At 37.8% G+C, this 16071-nt stretch overlaps 1 protein-coding gene across 1 annotated transcript in view; it reads left to right on the top strand.

Annotated features, from left to right (window-relative positions):
- The first annotated feature begins 2259 nt into the window (after positions 1-2259).
- The window catches only part of LOC108670303 (eukaryotic peptide chain release factor GTP-binding subunit ERF3A), an 18132-nt gene continuing 4320 nt past the window's right edge, over positions 2260-16071 (top strand). The window contains exons 1-8 of the mRNA XM_018157765.2: positions 2260-2643; positions 10281-10601; positions 10921-11133; positions 11821-11967; positions 12499-12644; positions 13089-13286; positions 14542-14704; positions 15483-15598. Coding sequence (XP_018013254.1) covers positions 2448-2643; positions 10281-10601; positions 10921-11133; positions 11821-11967; positions 12499-12644; positions 13089-13286; positions 14542-14704; positions 15483-15598 — 1500 coding nt within the window. The 5' untranslated portion in view covers positions 2260-2447. The remainder of the gene's footprint in view (positions 2644-10280; positions 10602-10920; positions 11134-11820; positions 11968-12498; positions 12645-13088; positions 13287-14541; positions 14705-15482; positions 15599-16071) is intronic.

Below are 16071 nucleotides of genomic sequence, written 5' to 3'. Positions count from 1 at the left end.
AACCCGCAACTACAGTTCAAATTCTGGTACTCTCAACTTGAACACCACTCACGAAATTTTTAGTCAATATTGATGAGAAATTCAGTGTTACTTTAAACTTGATTTGCACCGACGACTCTAGATACTGACTGTCACATCTTTATTGGCATTCACGAAATTTTTAGTCAATATTGCTGAGAAATTCGGTGTTACTTTAAACTTGATTTGCACCGACGACTCTAGATACTGACTGTCACATCTTTATTGGCATAGAAGCTGTGCAGCAATAGTACAAATCAAGTCTAATGTAGAACTCGTCTTTAAACGCCTTCCTCTAGCTGCACTGTCGTACGTTAGACCTACACGAACGCGCATTGCGCAGCTCAGGGTCCCTACAATAAAAAATTGTTATAAGTTCGTAATTCCGTCTCCCAATCGTTGACAGCTTTACGGGCAAAACCTACCAATCACAGACGAAAAATCGGCCGCTACGTGTACTTTGGCTGCTACGTGTACTAAGGCAGCTACATGTACTTAGGCCGATACGTGTACTTAGGCCGCTACACGAGTACCTAGGCCGCTACGAGTACCTAGGCACGTAGGCCTATGATTTGTGTTTATATACAAGATAATAGTGAATGAAAGATCACATTCATTGGAACAAGATTGTAGTGAATGAAAGATTACATTCATTGGTACAAGAACGCAGTGAATGAAAGATCATATTCATTGGTACAAGATCGCAGTGAATGAAAGATTACATTCATTGGTACATGAACGCTAGTGAATGAAAGATCACATTCATTGGAACAAGATTGTAGTGAATGAAAGATTACATCCATTGGTACAAGAACGCAGCTAGTGAATGAAAAATCGGGAAAATGGGAACTTACAAAAATCGGGAACTTACAGAGGAGGTAATACAGAACTGCAGACTGGCAGAGGAGCTATAATGCAGGACTGCAGACTGGCAGAGAAGGTGATGCAGGACTGCAGACTGGCAGAGTAAGTCTGTAATCCGTCATGACATTTTTTTCATTCTGTAATCCGTCTTGCCTTTCGTTTCAATTCTATAATCCGTCTTGACTTTTGTTTCAAGTCTATAATCCGTCATGACATTTTTTTCATTCTTTAATCCGTCATGCCTTTCGTTTCAATTTTATAATCCGTCTTGACTTTTGTTTCAAGTCTGTAATCCGTCTTGACTTTCTTTTTAAGCTTGGAATTCGTCAATAGTTTAAACGGTCTGTAATTCATCATTCTAAAGACGTCGGCAGTACCTATTAACGTCTGTAATCCGTCATGAATTATTTATTAAAGGATGTTATCTTATCTCATCTCTATGGAAGTCGAAGAATTACATCCTGGCGTCCATGAACAGAGCGTGCAGCATTAAAATATTGTAAACTATAAGTCTATGTACATTGAGGCATCAAGAAATGGCCAAACTGTTATTAATTTACCCTAAAAATATTAACTAAGACGTCCACTCTGGATGCATGACAATAAATTTTAATATTAGCGATCATAATATAAGATATGTCTAGAGGAGATCGGGATTTCATATGTATGGATAAAAACCTTAAACATCATTTTGAAAAAAATATATATATATTTTTGCCTTAGAAGTAAAATATAGGAGATGACTCTAAGTTAAAAAGGCTTATAATTGATTCTATCAGATGTGAACAATGAACATGTACAGAGATCTATACCAGCAGTTCAAACACAAAACGCAAACGAACAGCTCATAAATCCTTAAATTTATAAAGGATCTTCCTGAAATATTGAACGCAACTATTTAGAAGCAAAATGCAGCGATAGATATTGCTAGCTTTTATGCCACTTAGTTTTAGATTAAAATGGAAAAACACAGCTTTTTAGCAAGAGGAATTAGGACAGGTTTGGTTAAGGTAGGCTACGATTGGCTAAATTAAGCTACTTTTTCAATAATAGCGCACGGAGAAGTGTCGGTCCAGTACAGAGATTGCACTAAATTGGCTTCCACGTGTCAAATCCTGCTTGCATTCTAGGTTTTTCGGACTAAGCGTTTTGCAAGGTGGACTGATAATTGTCACTTCTGACGTTGACACTTTCATATTTAAAACTTCTTCAGATATATTGCAGCTAAATTCCAATGCAATGTGTCAAGATGGAAAGATTGCTAAACAATACGCATTTGTATCTTCAAGTGTTTCATAGATGAAATCATTTACTTAGTTATCAAACTTTGACAGGAACGCACAATATGAAGTAAATGTAAACACGAATGGATAAAATTGGCATGAAAACATATGAAAACTCGTTATTATAAAAATATGATATAATCAGTATCTGTTTGAGGTGTGTTATTTTCGGCTATTCGAGATTTCAGCGCCCGCCATATTGGTTGCTCCACGAGACGATCTTCCGGCCCACGTTGTTAGCGTATTCTAATAATATACGGACAAATAAGCTCTGTGCGCTTTATGAGTGACTCTTCAGTTACTGTTCAAAAGTTAAATATGACAGATAACACATCAACTCCAGATTCGTGGGAAACAGTGGCCGATGGTGGTCTTAATGCGAGTCTGTCCAGACTAAATGTGAATGCGGCAGTTTTCGTTCCCAATGTGAATGCTGCGGAATTTATTCCAAGCTTTCGAAAGGAGCCACAAGCGCCAGGTAAAGCCTTTTTGAAACGTTTTTAATTTCAATTTTTCGGTAATATTCAGACGGTAATAACGTGGGCCGACCCGAATATTAAGCATGCGACAACAGCTGTTTGCTTGACTTGAGTGCGCCATGTGTACCGCATTTCACACCCTGACCTCTCATCTCATCTTGCCGCTTCCCGAGTTCATCGAGTTACATGTGCCATCAAATTCAGTCCATGTTAGCGAATAGCGAGGGATCAGCTAATTCTTTCAGTTTGTTTATGAGGCTTGCTCATACCTGATAGCTCTAAATCTGAAATATTCGTCACTACGTTGCAGTTCAAACTTCAAAATTTGTGCTAACCTATTAAAATTTTCATGAATCATTGAATGATTTGACTAAATAAATTCAAGGAATGAAAAATTGTATAATGTAATCAAATTATCAAGTAAAATTGTCAATCAATAATATAACTGAAAATTTGAAATTGTATTTTACTTTGATAATTTGTTGTTTTCTCTTAGAAATTTAAGGATCAATCCTGATTAGCCTAGGGCCCTAGGCTGGTGTCCTGGTCCAGTAGAAGTTGCTGCCACATGTAAATGAGCCTGTGCTTGCAGCAAAATTTACTTCTTTGCCTACCTATTTTTTTAAGAAATAGCATATTTACACTTGTTTTTCTGAAAAATGGCCTGTTAGACTGGTAGTGAAAACAATTGTATGTCCCTGGGCCTGGACCCTGGAGTCCTGGATGGTGGACCAGACGCAGTATGGAATTCTGTATAGGTAATATATTATCATGTTAACAAAAGAAAATGTATCGAAAAATTTACCACCTTACACCTTCCACCGAAGTGACAATTGATACTCAATTACTCATACTCTTACACTGAGCTCGTCAGAAACTGCGGACACCCGGACAGCTGCACTTCCTCTAACTCGCTTGCGTGTGGTTCGAAAACCGATAAAAAGTTGGCGACTCTTCACTCCAATGCATCACTAGTCATGTATCCGTATCGACAAATTTTGTAATGAATATGTTCCAAAATAAAAAATAAAAATTACGTAAACTTTTGCAGAAAATTCTCACGATTTCACCAATACCAACAAAGTTCTCGAATCCACTCGGAATGATGGGATAAACTGCTAATCTTTCATGGCGTATGGCAACATTGTGTTGACTGTTGACATTAGACAAGACGGTGTCTGACACCTTGTTTTGGTCTTGTAAAGTTCAATTTCATAATAGATTTGATCCACATTTCACAGTGACATTTAAATGATGGAAAATTGTTTCAAAATTTAAACACCAATTGATATGGTTTTGAATACAAATTTATTCATGTTTTCGCCCTATGTTGCATCATCGAAAAGTCTGCTTGACAGCATAGTCACGGTAGCTGTAATTACTTTATTAAGTTTACTTCTTTGCAGTCATATTAAGAGACAAATCTTTAACAAACTAATACTTTGTATAATTTTAATTGTTGAGTGAAAGCTGCGCCTGCAGCCTTGCTGGCACGCAACATTTCCAAGTGAATTACCTTATAGAAACTTAGCATACCCATACGTGTTTTAAGCCTATAAGAAGTTCATTTTTTTGCCTCAAATAATGTTGTATAAAAAAACTGGTGTAGGTGTATCGGGAATAATATATGAACCGTCAATATTAGAATTCCATCCTGGCGGGATGATCATTGCGGACGGTAACTGAGTTTGACTAATCATTTGGATATTTAGTGCAAGAGAATGATTAATTATGTTGTTTCTGATCAAACGAACGAAAATTCAAACAAATTATTTTGTTACTTTGACTAGGTTTATTCATGGGAAATATGCTATTGCTCATTTATGAAACGCTTTTGAAATAAATTGAATGATGTTTATTTATTTCCATACGATTTTTAAACAATTGAAAATTGATTTATTATCCTTTAAATAAACATCTTTGCATCGAAACTCTTGGACGATGTATCTACGGCAATATTTGTACACCATTAATCAGCATATCAAGAGCCAAACATCAACCGATTGTTGGAAATAACCAACCGATTGGTGGCCACTAATATGTTGCATTGTTCTACCCATTACACCTAATAGAACCTAAATAAACTTTGTTCATTGAAAGGACAAAAAGCTTATATCACACTTACATGATAGTACAATAAATTTTGAAATCTTCCCCAGTCATGAGACTTAAATTCATACTCATAGGTGATCTTGAATTTGTGCATTGCATTATGCAATTTGTAGAATTATAAATTCTTAATAGGTACAAACTTTTTGAAAATAATTCTGAAAGCATAACGTCTATTGAATTCTAATATGGATCTTTAATTTTAGCATCGTATTTCCAAAAATCAAGTATTGCATTTCTTTTAATTTAAAAACATTCTTTTACATCAAAAACAAAGAATTTTTTCTTACAGCTCCTATGATGATTGGCGAATGACAATCTCACTCATATAGATAAAAATTTTAAATTGAACGATTTTGTAATTTCAAAGACTCCATTGATTACAGAACTTTAGTTTTCACCAGTGTATTCAAGAAAAGTTTCTGAAATAGTAGGGACATTTCCATTATCATTCTGAAATAGAAGCGTCATTTCCTTTCTTATATATAAGCAGGATTAATAAAATACCTATCAAATCCATCCATTATCACTCAATTTGTGATATATGAACGACAGTTTTACTTTCATTCCTATGATGCTCATTTTTACTGGTTGAAGCTGTAGAATTAAATTAAATTTAAAAAAGTAATTAAAATTTAATTTTATTGAATTAAATTTTATTATTAATACACTAGATGGTTTCATGCTGTAGAATTAAATTCTATTAGAAAAATGTTGAATTAAAAATCTAATTATATTTTTTAAATTAAAAATTAATTTTTATAAAATTGAATTGTGTTATTAAGGGGAGTGTCTGGGTGCTGAAAAAACTTTTTTGTTTACAGACAGATCGTTTTGAAACTTGGTACTCATATGTAAAACAGAATTCTAAGACTCTTTTGTTCGTGTGAATTTTCGTGTGGAAAAACATGAAATTCTTAGAAAACGGAAAAAAGGGGGTACCGTAGAAAACTATCTCCTCCTAGGATTTCGAAGCTACAACATTGAGACGCATATCAGTTGATGCGTAAGGACCATATCTATCGATTCATCATAGCTTTTTTTCAAATTTCGAATTTTTGTGGATGGGGGAGTATTTTTTGCAAAAATTTTGAAAATTTTTCCATTTCCCCATTTTTCTACCCCCTTTTTTCAAAATATTTTCAAAACTATAACGAAATTGGAAAAAAGCTATGACGAATCTCTAGATAATTCAATTGCGAATCGATTGGTATATGTCTCATTGCTGTAGCTTCAAAACTGTAGGAGGAGATAGGTTTGCAGTGACAATAAGTTAATTGTTCAGTAGAGCCTGACAAAGTCCCGGGCGCCTCGGAATAAGCGTTCAAGGTGTCAAGACTGCAAGACTAGGCAATACTGCAGCTCAATTCCTGTCAAGGATGGTGTGAACGACGACACGCAAACCCTCCCGTACAACTGCAGGCGGGTAACTGAAGCACATCGTATGTGGACTAGCTATTTAAGTATGCAACCGGGAATTTTCGCCTATCTTAAATGTGAAAGAACTCCACCACCCCCCACCCTTTTGCGATCTGTCGTGAACGCATAAATCAACTTACCGGAATGATTTTGGTACCGTTGAATAGAGCAGAATGTCAGCTATAAGACGAGATTAAAAACCAGACAAGCCAAATTTCAAAAATTTTGACCAGATGCTCCCCTTAATGCACTATATGGTATATGCTTTACATTTTATATAATGAAATAGTTTCCCTTTTTAAACAACAAACATTTTCCAAAAGACACAAAACATTCGAAAACTCGCAATGGCGGACAAATTCATTCAGAATTTGAAGTGAATTTATTAAGATAAATTCAATATAATAAGGCAAAAAATGGAAAAATTAAAATCTTGAACATACAAATGGGTTTAATAATTAAAAAATAACTTTCAATCATTTAAATCTCATTGTGAAATGTGGATCAAGTCTATTTATTGTGAAATCAAACTTGACACAACCACAACAAAAGCGTGTGACACCATCTTGTTATACGTAAACGTAGAAGCATGATGTGAGCATACGCAGTGAAAGAGTGAGTTTATCTTATAATTTTGTGCGATATCAAAAGCTTAGTTGGTATTGTCCAATCGTGAGAATTTTTTGCAAATGTGGATGTGTTTTTTTTTTATTTTAGAACATATTAATTGCAAAAATTTGTCCACTACCCTACAGATAAACAACTAGTTAACTTGATTGAGGCGTTGCCAACACACGATTGGAAGTCAAATCACGCGCGATTTTGGAAGCGCGGCAGTTTCTAATGAGCTAGCTCAGTGTATAAATTTTCACTGCAGTGGAAGGTGATGTAACGTGGTAGGGTCAGGGTTGGTGATTTTTTTTATTTTTTTAAAAAAATCAAAAAAATAAAAAATCAATGATTTTTTTATTTTTTATGATTTTTCTGATTTATTTGTTTTTTTTTTGGGATTTTTTCAACTTTTTGTCTTTTTGAAGTGTTATTTTTTATTTTGCAATTAGCCTACTAACAATAACAGTATATGGATCATAATGGATGGCTATTACCAAAAACATTCAATTTATTGGAACCTAATACACACTAAAGGCAACAAGTTTATATACCAATTTATCATTCATAGTACATTTATACTAAACCATGAATAACAATACCTCAATATAAATTAAAGACTGCCACTCAATATATTTAAATATATGAAAAAATAAAAAAAAATTGAAAAATCCAAAGAATCATGATTTTTTTCTATAAAAAAATCAATTGATTTAATCACATGATTTAATCATTGCCAACCCTGGGTAGGGTAGTTTTTTCGATACATTTTCTCATGTTTACATGAGAGTATATTACCTATACAGAATTGGGGTATTTGGTTTTGGTATAATTGGGTATTTTTTTGGCTAATTGGGTATTTGGTTTTAGGTAGAGTCTGTAGAGAGTATTAAATGTTTGAAGTTTTCATTTGTCCTACAAATTAGTACAAATATTACTGAAAACTACAAATGTAGTTTTCATTTGTAGCTACAAATTTGTTACACACAGCTAATAGTTTATATGTGTAATTTTGTATCTTTTCTATGTATCAAACATCAAATGAACAATTAAGTGTCCATGCTGGGCTGCACATGTTTCCAGTTTCCACCTTCCTTAAGTTGCCAGTTTCCACTGATCAATTCCAATGAAACTGATTTACTTTATGAATAGAATTTAATTGGAGCTCTCTTGCAAAAACTAAACAACCTTGAACATACTATTGTTCATATGCTCACCCACTCATTATAACAGAAAAATTTGAATATATGATCAGTATTAAGCATTATTAAAGAGGGAGTGTTGGCATTAATTCACTTAGCTTGGGACAGGGCTGGGAAAGTCCTATTTTTTTCTGAAATATTGCAGCTCTAATATCATATAATTTCAGTAGGTATGAAATCTTGCAGCTAAAATGTCATAAATTTTTGTTTGATTGAAAAAATTGTGGTTTGGAATTCACAAACCTATCATTTCATAAGGTTTTTAACATCCGCATTGCTCTGCCAACATATCCTGAAGAAGATAATCATCGTAATGTAAACAAGTCAACCTAAACATTTGGTTGAAGATTGCGCCTAGTTGCGTTCACATCAAAGCAATCAGACTGCAATAAGGGGACTGGCTACCTCTAAATTTTCAATTTTGGCGTTTTCCGGTTTTTGTGCTCATCTTAAAGCTTACTTTCTGACGCATCGAATGGTACCAGAATCATCTCTCTATGTCGAAAAATGATTTCGTGACAGCTCCCAAAGGGGGGCGGTTTTGAGGGCCCTTCAGTAAAGTCTATGGGATTAATTCGAAGGCTGGACACACTAAAAAGGAATGTCTGACATAAAGCGGCCAATTATGGCATTATCCAGTGCTTATACTCATCTTAAAGCTTACTTTCTGACGCGTTGAACGGTACCAGAACCATCTTTCCACGTGCATTTTGACGTACAAGATGCGCCGTGGAACCGGGGGTGGTATTGGGCGGCCTTCACTATTTCCTATGGGCGTAATTGGAGGGCGGGACTATAAATACAGCCTGCTGCCGCCAAAGCAGTCAGTGCACATCATGACAGTGAGGTGAGAGGTATGCAGCCAGTCGCTCTATGCCTTGCTGACTTGGTTTGAGGCTTAGTTACGGTATCCAGGCTATGTTACGACTTTTACGTCATTTTACGTGCCGCGTGCCAGTTTTTTGGGCGTGGTGAAAACCTCCTATTGCTCTCACGGCAAACCTATCTCCTTAATGGCTTGCCAAATAGATATATTCCATTCCTGGGCTTTGGTAGAGTATCTGCCAAGTGGCAGCTCAGTAATTGTTGATGATTAATGAAATATTCTGAAAAAAATTCCATGACCTTTGAGACAGTTATAAATATGTATTTATATAGTCTGGCAGTGTAATAAAATTTCAGGATGGATATGCAAACTCTCCAACTCATCTTTATATCTGTAAATATCACTACAACCTTCATTAGTATGACTTATATGTTTTAAATGATCCCTGTGAGGCATGTTTTGTTAGGTCCTGTCTTATAATCAGCTGAAATACTCTTACACACTCTTCGTTTGTCTTGAATGCCATTATCATGCCCATGCCAAGCAACAATCTTGAGCATATTGTACCATTAAAATACCATATCATACCATACCCTCTAACTCTATTGCCTTACCACAGGCATGGAATATATCTACCTTCAGAGCTGCAACTTGTGATTCCTTTTCATTTATGGGGCCATTAGGTCCCCTCTAGATGAAGTACATACCTCCTACCTACTTATTAAGAAAGTGAACAAATAGGCTGCAAGATTTCAAATGTATCAAAAACATGTCCCTCTGGAGCTGTGAGAGTTCAGTAATGAGTAGAAAATGTTCACTGTTGCGGGATGCCCTACCACTTGTGAGAGATGAAATTAAAGTATTTTAATAAATTGTGACCCTAGGTACCATAATGCTTTTTAACTTATAGTTATAATTCTTAATTTGTTCTATTTCAGATTGTTTTGTTGTGGTAAATGGGTAGAAACTTTAGCCTCGTTTTGTTCTTGTTTTGTTTTGTTTGTTGAGTCTGCCCTCCTTCGCATCAATTTTATTTCACAAGGTAGTAAAATATATACTTTTTGTGAATAGCTAAATTGTTATCTTGAAATATTATTTGATAGGATTTTATTTCTTCCTGATTTATGTTGATTTTTAATATTATATTATAATTTTATTTTAGTTTTTCATATTAACAGGTTATAATTCCTTGTCAGTAAAAAAATGTCAAACCCATGAAAATGAAAGGTTTTAATTTTTTAATAATAATTTAATTGTTTTAATATTCTACTTTAGATTGAAGGTTCATAAATCAAGCATTAACGATTAATACTGATGGCATTATATATTATAATGCTACTATTACTATTTTGAATCTTTAAAAATATCTTGCATGGTTTTTCATGTAGGTATTAAATTCAAGATTTATTGATTCATGCTGTAATTTTGAATTACTATTTGTTAATTTTAATCTGCTATTTGATGTGTGCAGATCCTCCACCCGAGCAAGAGAGTGCATGCACCGTACCTGAGCCAGTGCCGCCCAGCTCATCCCCTCTTGTGTCATCCCCATCAGTGAGCTCACCAACACCCTCATCTCCTGCTCACCTCCCCTCCTCACACTCCTCTCCCTCTCACAATACGCTTCCCCCCAACCTGTCCTCCCCATCATCCACCTCCCCAGCTGTCATGGTCAACTCCATCAACGATGCCACGGCTCAGCCCGAGGCTCCTGTTGAAGCCCCTGCTGCAGCTACTGCTGCTGCCTCACCTCTGAAGACCAGAGCTGTCATCAATAATGATAATACTGCTGGTTAGTGGTGATTTGTATAAAGGCCAATTGTTTGGTGATATTGCAATGATTGAACTGTTGGCAGGAGATGCTTTAATGAACCATTGTTTGATGATGTTAAATCCCTCATATTTCTCATTTACCTCAATCTCAACTCTCCTATTTCACATTCACCTCAGACTCAACACTCATATTTCTCACTCTCCTCAGACTAGGCACTCTCTTATTTCCCATTCACCTGAGACTCAACATTCTTATTTCTCACTCTCCTCTGATTCAGCACTCTCTCATTTCTCACTCTCTTCAGACTCTTCACTCTCTTATTTCCCACTCAATACAGACTCGTGGGAGGAGGCAGCGGATGCGGCCACCCCATCACCATCACACTCAGCAGACACATCATCCACACCCCACACCCCAGAAGATGATGAGGATGATGATGTGGATGATGATAGTGAGGAGCTGGAGGACAAGAAGAAGAAGAAAAAGCCTGTCATCTTGGATGATGGCCCCAGCAAAGAGCCTGTCAATGTCATCTTCATAGGACATGTTGGTGCGTTACTTCCACTTGCATGTCCTCAGAAATATCATACTAGACAAATTAAATTAATATCTTGTTTATTAGTCACATACACTGTAATAACTCGCTTAATAATTAAATCCTTGGTAATACCTCACTAATTAGTTATATCCTCAGTAGTACTATGCTTATCATCAAATATTATTCTGCACTTGTGCTAGGTTAATTCCAAGTGGATTTTACTTGCTAAATTTGCACTATGCACTTATATCTTATATTCACTATGCACTTATGTGCAAATTAAATTTACCCTTATTATCTTCTAACTTATGAAGCTGATGTTGGTCTATGATTTAGCAATCTCTTTATTTACTTCACTTTTAATAAAAGCTGCTCACATTGATAAACTTCATTCACACTTGAGTGCTCTTCTATTAAATACAAATAATCCGTCTACCCCATAGGAATGCTGACAGGTGTTAAGCATGCTGAAATTTTCTTCCAATGCACTCATTTTCTTTCAAAGTATATGTACAATTAAGACAACGTGCAAGGCGTATGTAGTGATGATCATTGTATACTTATTGCAAAAATTAATCTGCACTTCTGGCAATCACTGTTGACGTTTTTCTTTCCATATGTAGGTATTCACTCGTTGATTCATTCCTCAGACATTGTCTGTTGTAAAATATGTCCACTAATGTTTACCTTGTCTCCCAGACGCAGGCAAGTCGACCATTGGTGGCCAGATCATGTATCTCACTGGCATGGTGGACAAGCGGACGCTGGACAAATACGAGCGAGAGGCCAAGGAGAAGAACAGAGAGACTTGGTACCTGTCATGGGCCTTGGACACCAACCTGGAGGGTGAGAGGGGGGGTATTGGAGGGGGACCTGGTACTTGTCATGGGCCCTGGACACCAGCCTGCAGGGTGAGAGTGAGGGTATTGGAGGGACCTGGTACTTGTCATGGGCCCTGGACACCAGCCTGCAGGGTGAGAGTGAGGGTATTGGAGGGACCTGGTACTTGTCATGGGCCCTGGACACCAGCCTGCAGGGTGAGAGTGAGGGTAATGGAGGGACCTGGTACTTGTCGTGGGCCCTGGACACCAACCTGGAGGGTGAGGGAGTACAGTGAGGGAAATGAAAGGGGGATTTTGGGAAAAGCTTGGTTGCGCTGGTACAACCTTATGACCTTATGATGAGTTTAGGACGTCGTAGTCCACGGTCACGCTGATGCGCCGCCTTCTTATGCGCTGCTCACCTTACTATGAAAATATCTGTACAATTAGTGAAATTCAATGTACAATTAGTATCACTGGACATACCTTAAAACATTAAGACCTTAAGGTCTTGATAAGTACCCATGATTTCAGTACGATCAATTATTTTTGACAGAGCGTGACAAAGGCAAGACGGTGGAGGTGGGGCGCGCGTACTTTGAGACGGAGCAGAAGCACTTCACCATCCTGGACGCCCCTGGACACAAGAGCTTCGTGCCTAACATGATTGGAGGGGCCAGCCAGGCCGACCTCGCCGTTCTGGTATGATATATACCACGCTGCCGTCATCTATCATAACATCATCATCTAGCATCCCATCATCAGGCTCCTGATACATACCACCTCATCATGATTTATCATACCATCACGAGCTATAACTTCATCATTATCTATATGATTTACACCTCCATCATGATTTATCATCCCATCATCATCATCTACCGGTACCATTCTATCATTATCTACCACTTCATCATCAACCTCTTTTTTTTTCTTCATAACAGATCTTGTAATGCCATTTGTATAAGAGTATGTATCATCGTGTTTTGAATCGTACAATGTTTGTATAATGTATAGCTTGTTTAACATCTTGCCTAAGTCCTGTAAATTAAGCTAAGCATGTTTTATTTTTTTTAGCACAACTAAGCACGTTGTTAACCTAATTGAATTTTTTATTATATACTAAGTAAACTAGTTTCCCCGCAGGTGATATCAGCCAGAAAAGGCGAGTTCGAGACAGGGTTCGAGCGCGGTGGACAGACGAGAGAGCACGCAATGCTGGCCAAGACGGCAGGCGTGAAGCATCTCATAGTCTTAATAAATAAGATGGATGATCCTACGGTGCAGTGGTCCCAGGAGAGATACAACGAGTGTAAAGACAAGCTCGTGCCTTATTTGAAGAGGGTTAGTATGTTGTGTGCTAGCCTTATATTAGACGAGCTCGTGCCTTATTTGAAGAGGGTTAGTATGTTGTGTGCTAGCCTTATATAAGACGAGCTCGTGCCTTATTGAAGAGGGTTAGTCTGTTGTGTGCTAGCCTTATATTAGACAAGCTCGTGCCTTATTTGAAGAGAGTTGGTATGTTGTGTGCTAGCCTTATATAAGACAAGCTCGTGCCTTATTTGAAGAGGGTTAGTATGTTGTGTGCTAGCCTTATATAAGACAAGCTCGTGCCTTATTGAAGAGGGTTAGTCTGTTGTGTGCTAGCCTTATATTAGACAAGCTCGTGCCTTATTTGAAGAGAGTTGGTATGTTGTGTGCTAGCCTTATATAAGACCTGTCTCTTATACACATCTAGATGTGTATAAGAGACAGCTGCTACCCTCACACTGCTACCCTCACACTGCTACCCTCACACTGCTACCCTCACACTGCTACCCTCACACTGCTACCCTCACACTGCTACCCTCACACCGCTACCCTCACACCGCTACCCTCACACCGCTTGTTAAAAAAAAATCCGATCAGAATTACTATTTGTATAGTTTTATTACAACACAATGACTTTGAACTTATTAAGTTATCCTTCATTTTTGTCTATAAATAAGAGTTTCTATTGGAAGACTGTTTCATAATTGTTTCGGTGACTTGAGTGGCATTGACGTTGCATATTCAGCTGCAACAGCTCGGTTATTATTGCAGAAATTTAGTAAGTATCGAGTAGAGAGATAATCAGTGACTAGTTGGGAGTGCATCCAGCAGCCTGTTTATGCTTTTCTGTAGGTCATCATAGTGAGATATGATGAATTATAATTAATGAGTTTAATTATTCTTTTAAAGTAGGAGAAATTTAAACCTGGGTTTAATGTGAGGTTTTGGTTTTTCTCTACAGAATAAGCTTGTATGTTGCATTGAGCCGTCTGCACTGTTGTGATGTGCTCGCTGACTAGAGTGATATGTTCCGACGTAAATTTTTTGTGGCCTTTAGGAGTTTAGTTTTATGTATAATATTAATTAGTCTAGTTAGTAGAAGGCTTGGCTACAACCTTGTTAGTGACATTATGTTCATGACTGTGACAGGTTGGCTTCAACTATTCACGTGACATTTATGTTCATGCCTGTGACAGGTTGGCTTCAACCCTTCACGTGACATTATGTTCATGCCTGTGGCAGGTTGGCTTCAACCCTTCACGTGACATTATGTTCATGCCTGTGGCAGGTTGGCTTCAACCCTTCACGTGACATTATGTTCATGCCGTGCTCGGGGTTGACGGGATGTAACCTGCGGTATCCCATGGACCCCGCTTTGTGTCCGTGGTATGACGGTCCTGCCTTCATCCCCTACATCAATGACTTGCCACCACTCAACAGAAATACTACAGGTTAGTGACATGTTTGTGGTGCAAGTTAGTGACATGTTTGTGGCGCGAGTTAGTAACATGGAGGTGCAGGTTAGTGACATGTTTGTGGCGCGAGTTAGTAACATGGAGGTGCAGGTTAGTAACATGGTGGTGCAGGTTAGTAACATGGAGGTGCAGGTTAGTAACATGGAGGTGCAGGTTAGTAACATGGAGGTGCAGGTTAGTAACATGGAGGTGCAGGTTAGTAACATGTTCGTGGCACGAGTTAGTGACACGTGGCGCACGTTAATGACATGTTTGTGGCGCGAGTTAGTAACATGTGGTGCAGGTTAGTAAACAGTGAGATTTTACATCTAATTACATGTACCACAAGTGGGACTTTACTCTGATATCAATTTGTAAATAATACGAATAAACACAGCTTGTTCATTTCCCAGAATACAATTTGTAATGATTTTTAGAAACGAAAAATCACAGATGTTACGTATTTTTTATTTTTGTGGAAGCTTTCAGTCACTTACTGTCGTAATATACGAGAATATTTTTACTGTTAAATCAATCAGAAAATCTTTCTATAGGTTTTTGTTGCACAATGATTTGTTCTATTTACTTCCCATAAATATATCTATAATAAGTTTCTGTTACACAAATATTTATATTATTTGTTAACCTCTAATACTTGTGAATGTTTTCTGTAGTTGGTGGTTTAACACAACATTAATTTTTTTATTCACCGAGATACGTTTGTTTTCTATGTCACGTTTGTGTGGGAGTATCTAACTGAACTGTGTTGCCGCAGGTCCCTTCATGATGCCCATATCTGACCGCTACAACGACAGGGGCACCATCGTGCTGGGCAAGGTCGAGTCCGGCAGCTGCAGGAAGAACGACTCTCTTATTCTAATGCCAAATAAAGTGAGTCAAGCGGGGCGCGTAGTGCCTAGTAAAGTGAGGCATCGAGGGTGCGTAGTGCCTAGTAAAGTGAGGCATCGAGGGTGCGTAGTGCCTAGTAAAGTGAGGCATCGAGGGTGCGTAGTGCCTAGTAAAGTGAGTCATACTAGTTAGTTACCTAGTCCTCCCAAAACCTATGAATGAGTCATCCATTGCTGATTATTTCAGTGCCCACTGAAGTACAATTTGTCTTGTGATCGTGAATGGCAGTTGTTAGTTCTGTTGAACGTGATGAATCATGAGAACCTAATCGTGTGCCTCTCCACCCCATTTCTCCATTCCATTTCCATTTCCGGGCCATCGATCCCCGTCAGGAACTTGCCCCTCCCCCCAGGGTCCCACACCAGGCACGCCCTCTGGTGCCTCGCCATATTGGCGACCGAAAGCACCCTGTTGCACCCCGGACACTGAGCGACCCTCCCCCTCCTGGCTCTCAC

This window comes from Hyalella azteca, unplaced genomic scaffold, assembly GCF_000764305.2.
Source record: "Hyalella azteca isolate HAZT.00-mixed unplaced genomic scaffold, Hazt_2.0.2 contig16899, whole genome shotgun sequence".
Classification (NCBI taxonomy): domain Eukaryota; kingdom Metazoa; phylum Arthropoda; class Malacostraca; order Amphipoda; family Hyalellidae; genus Hyalella; species Hyalella azteca.
The sequence above is the reverse complement of the archived record's forward strand: the minus strand, read 5'-3'. Positions and strand labels throughout refer to the sequence as shown.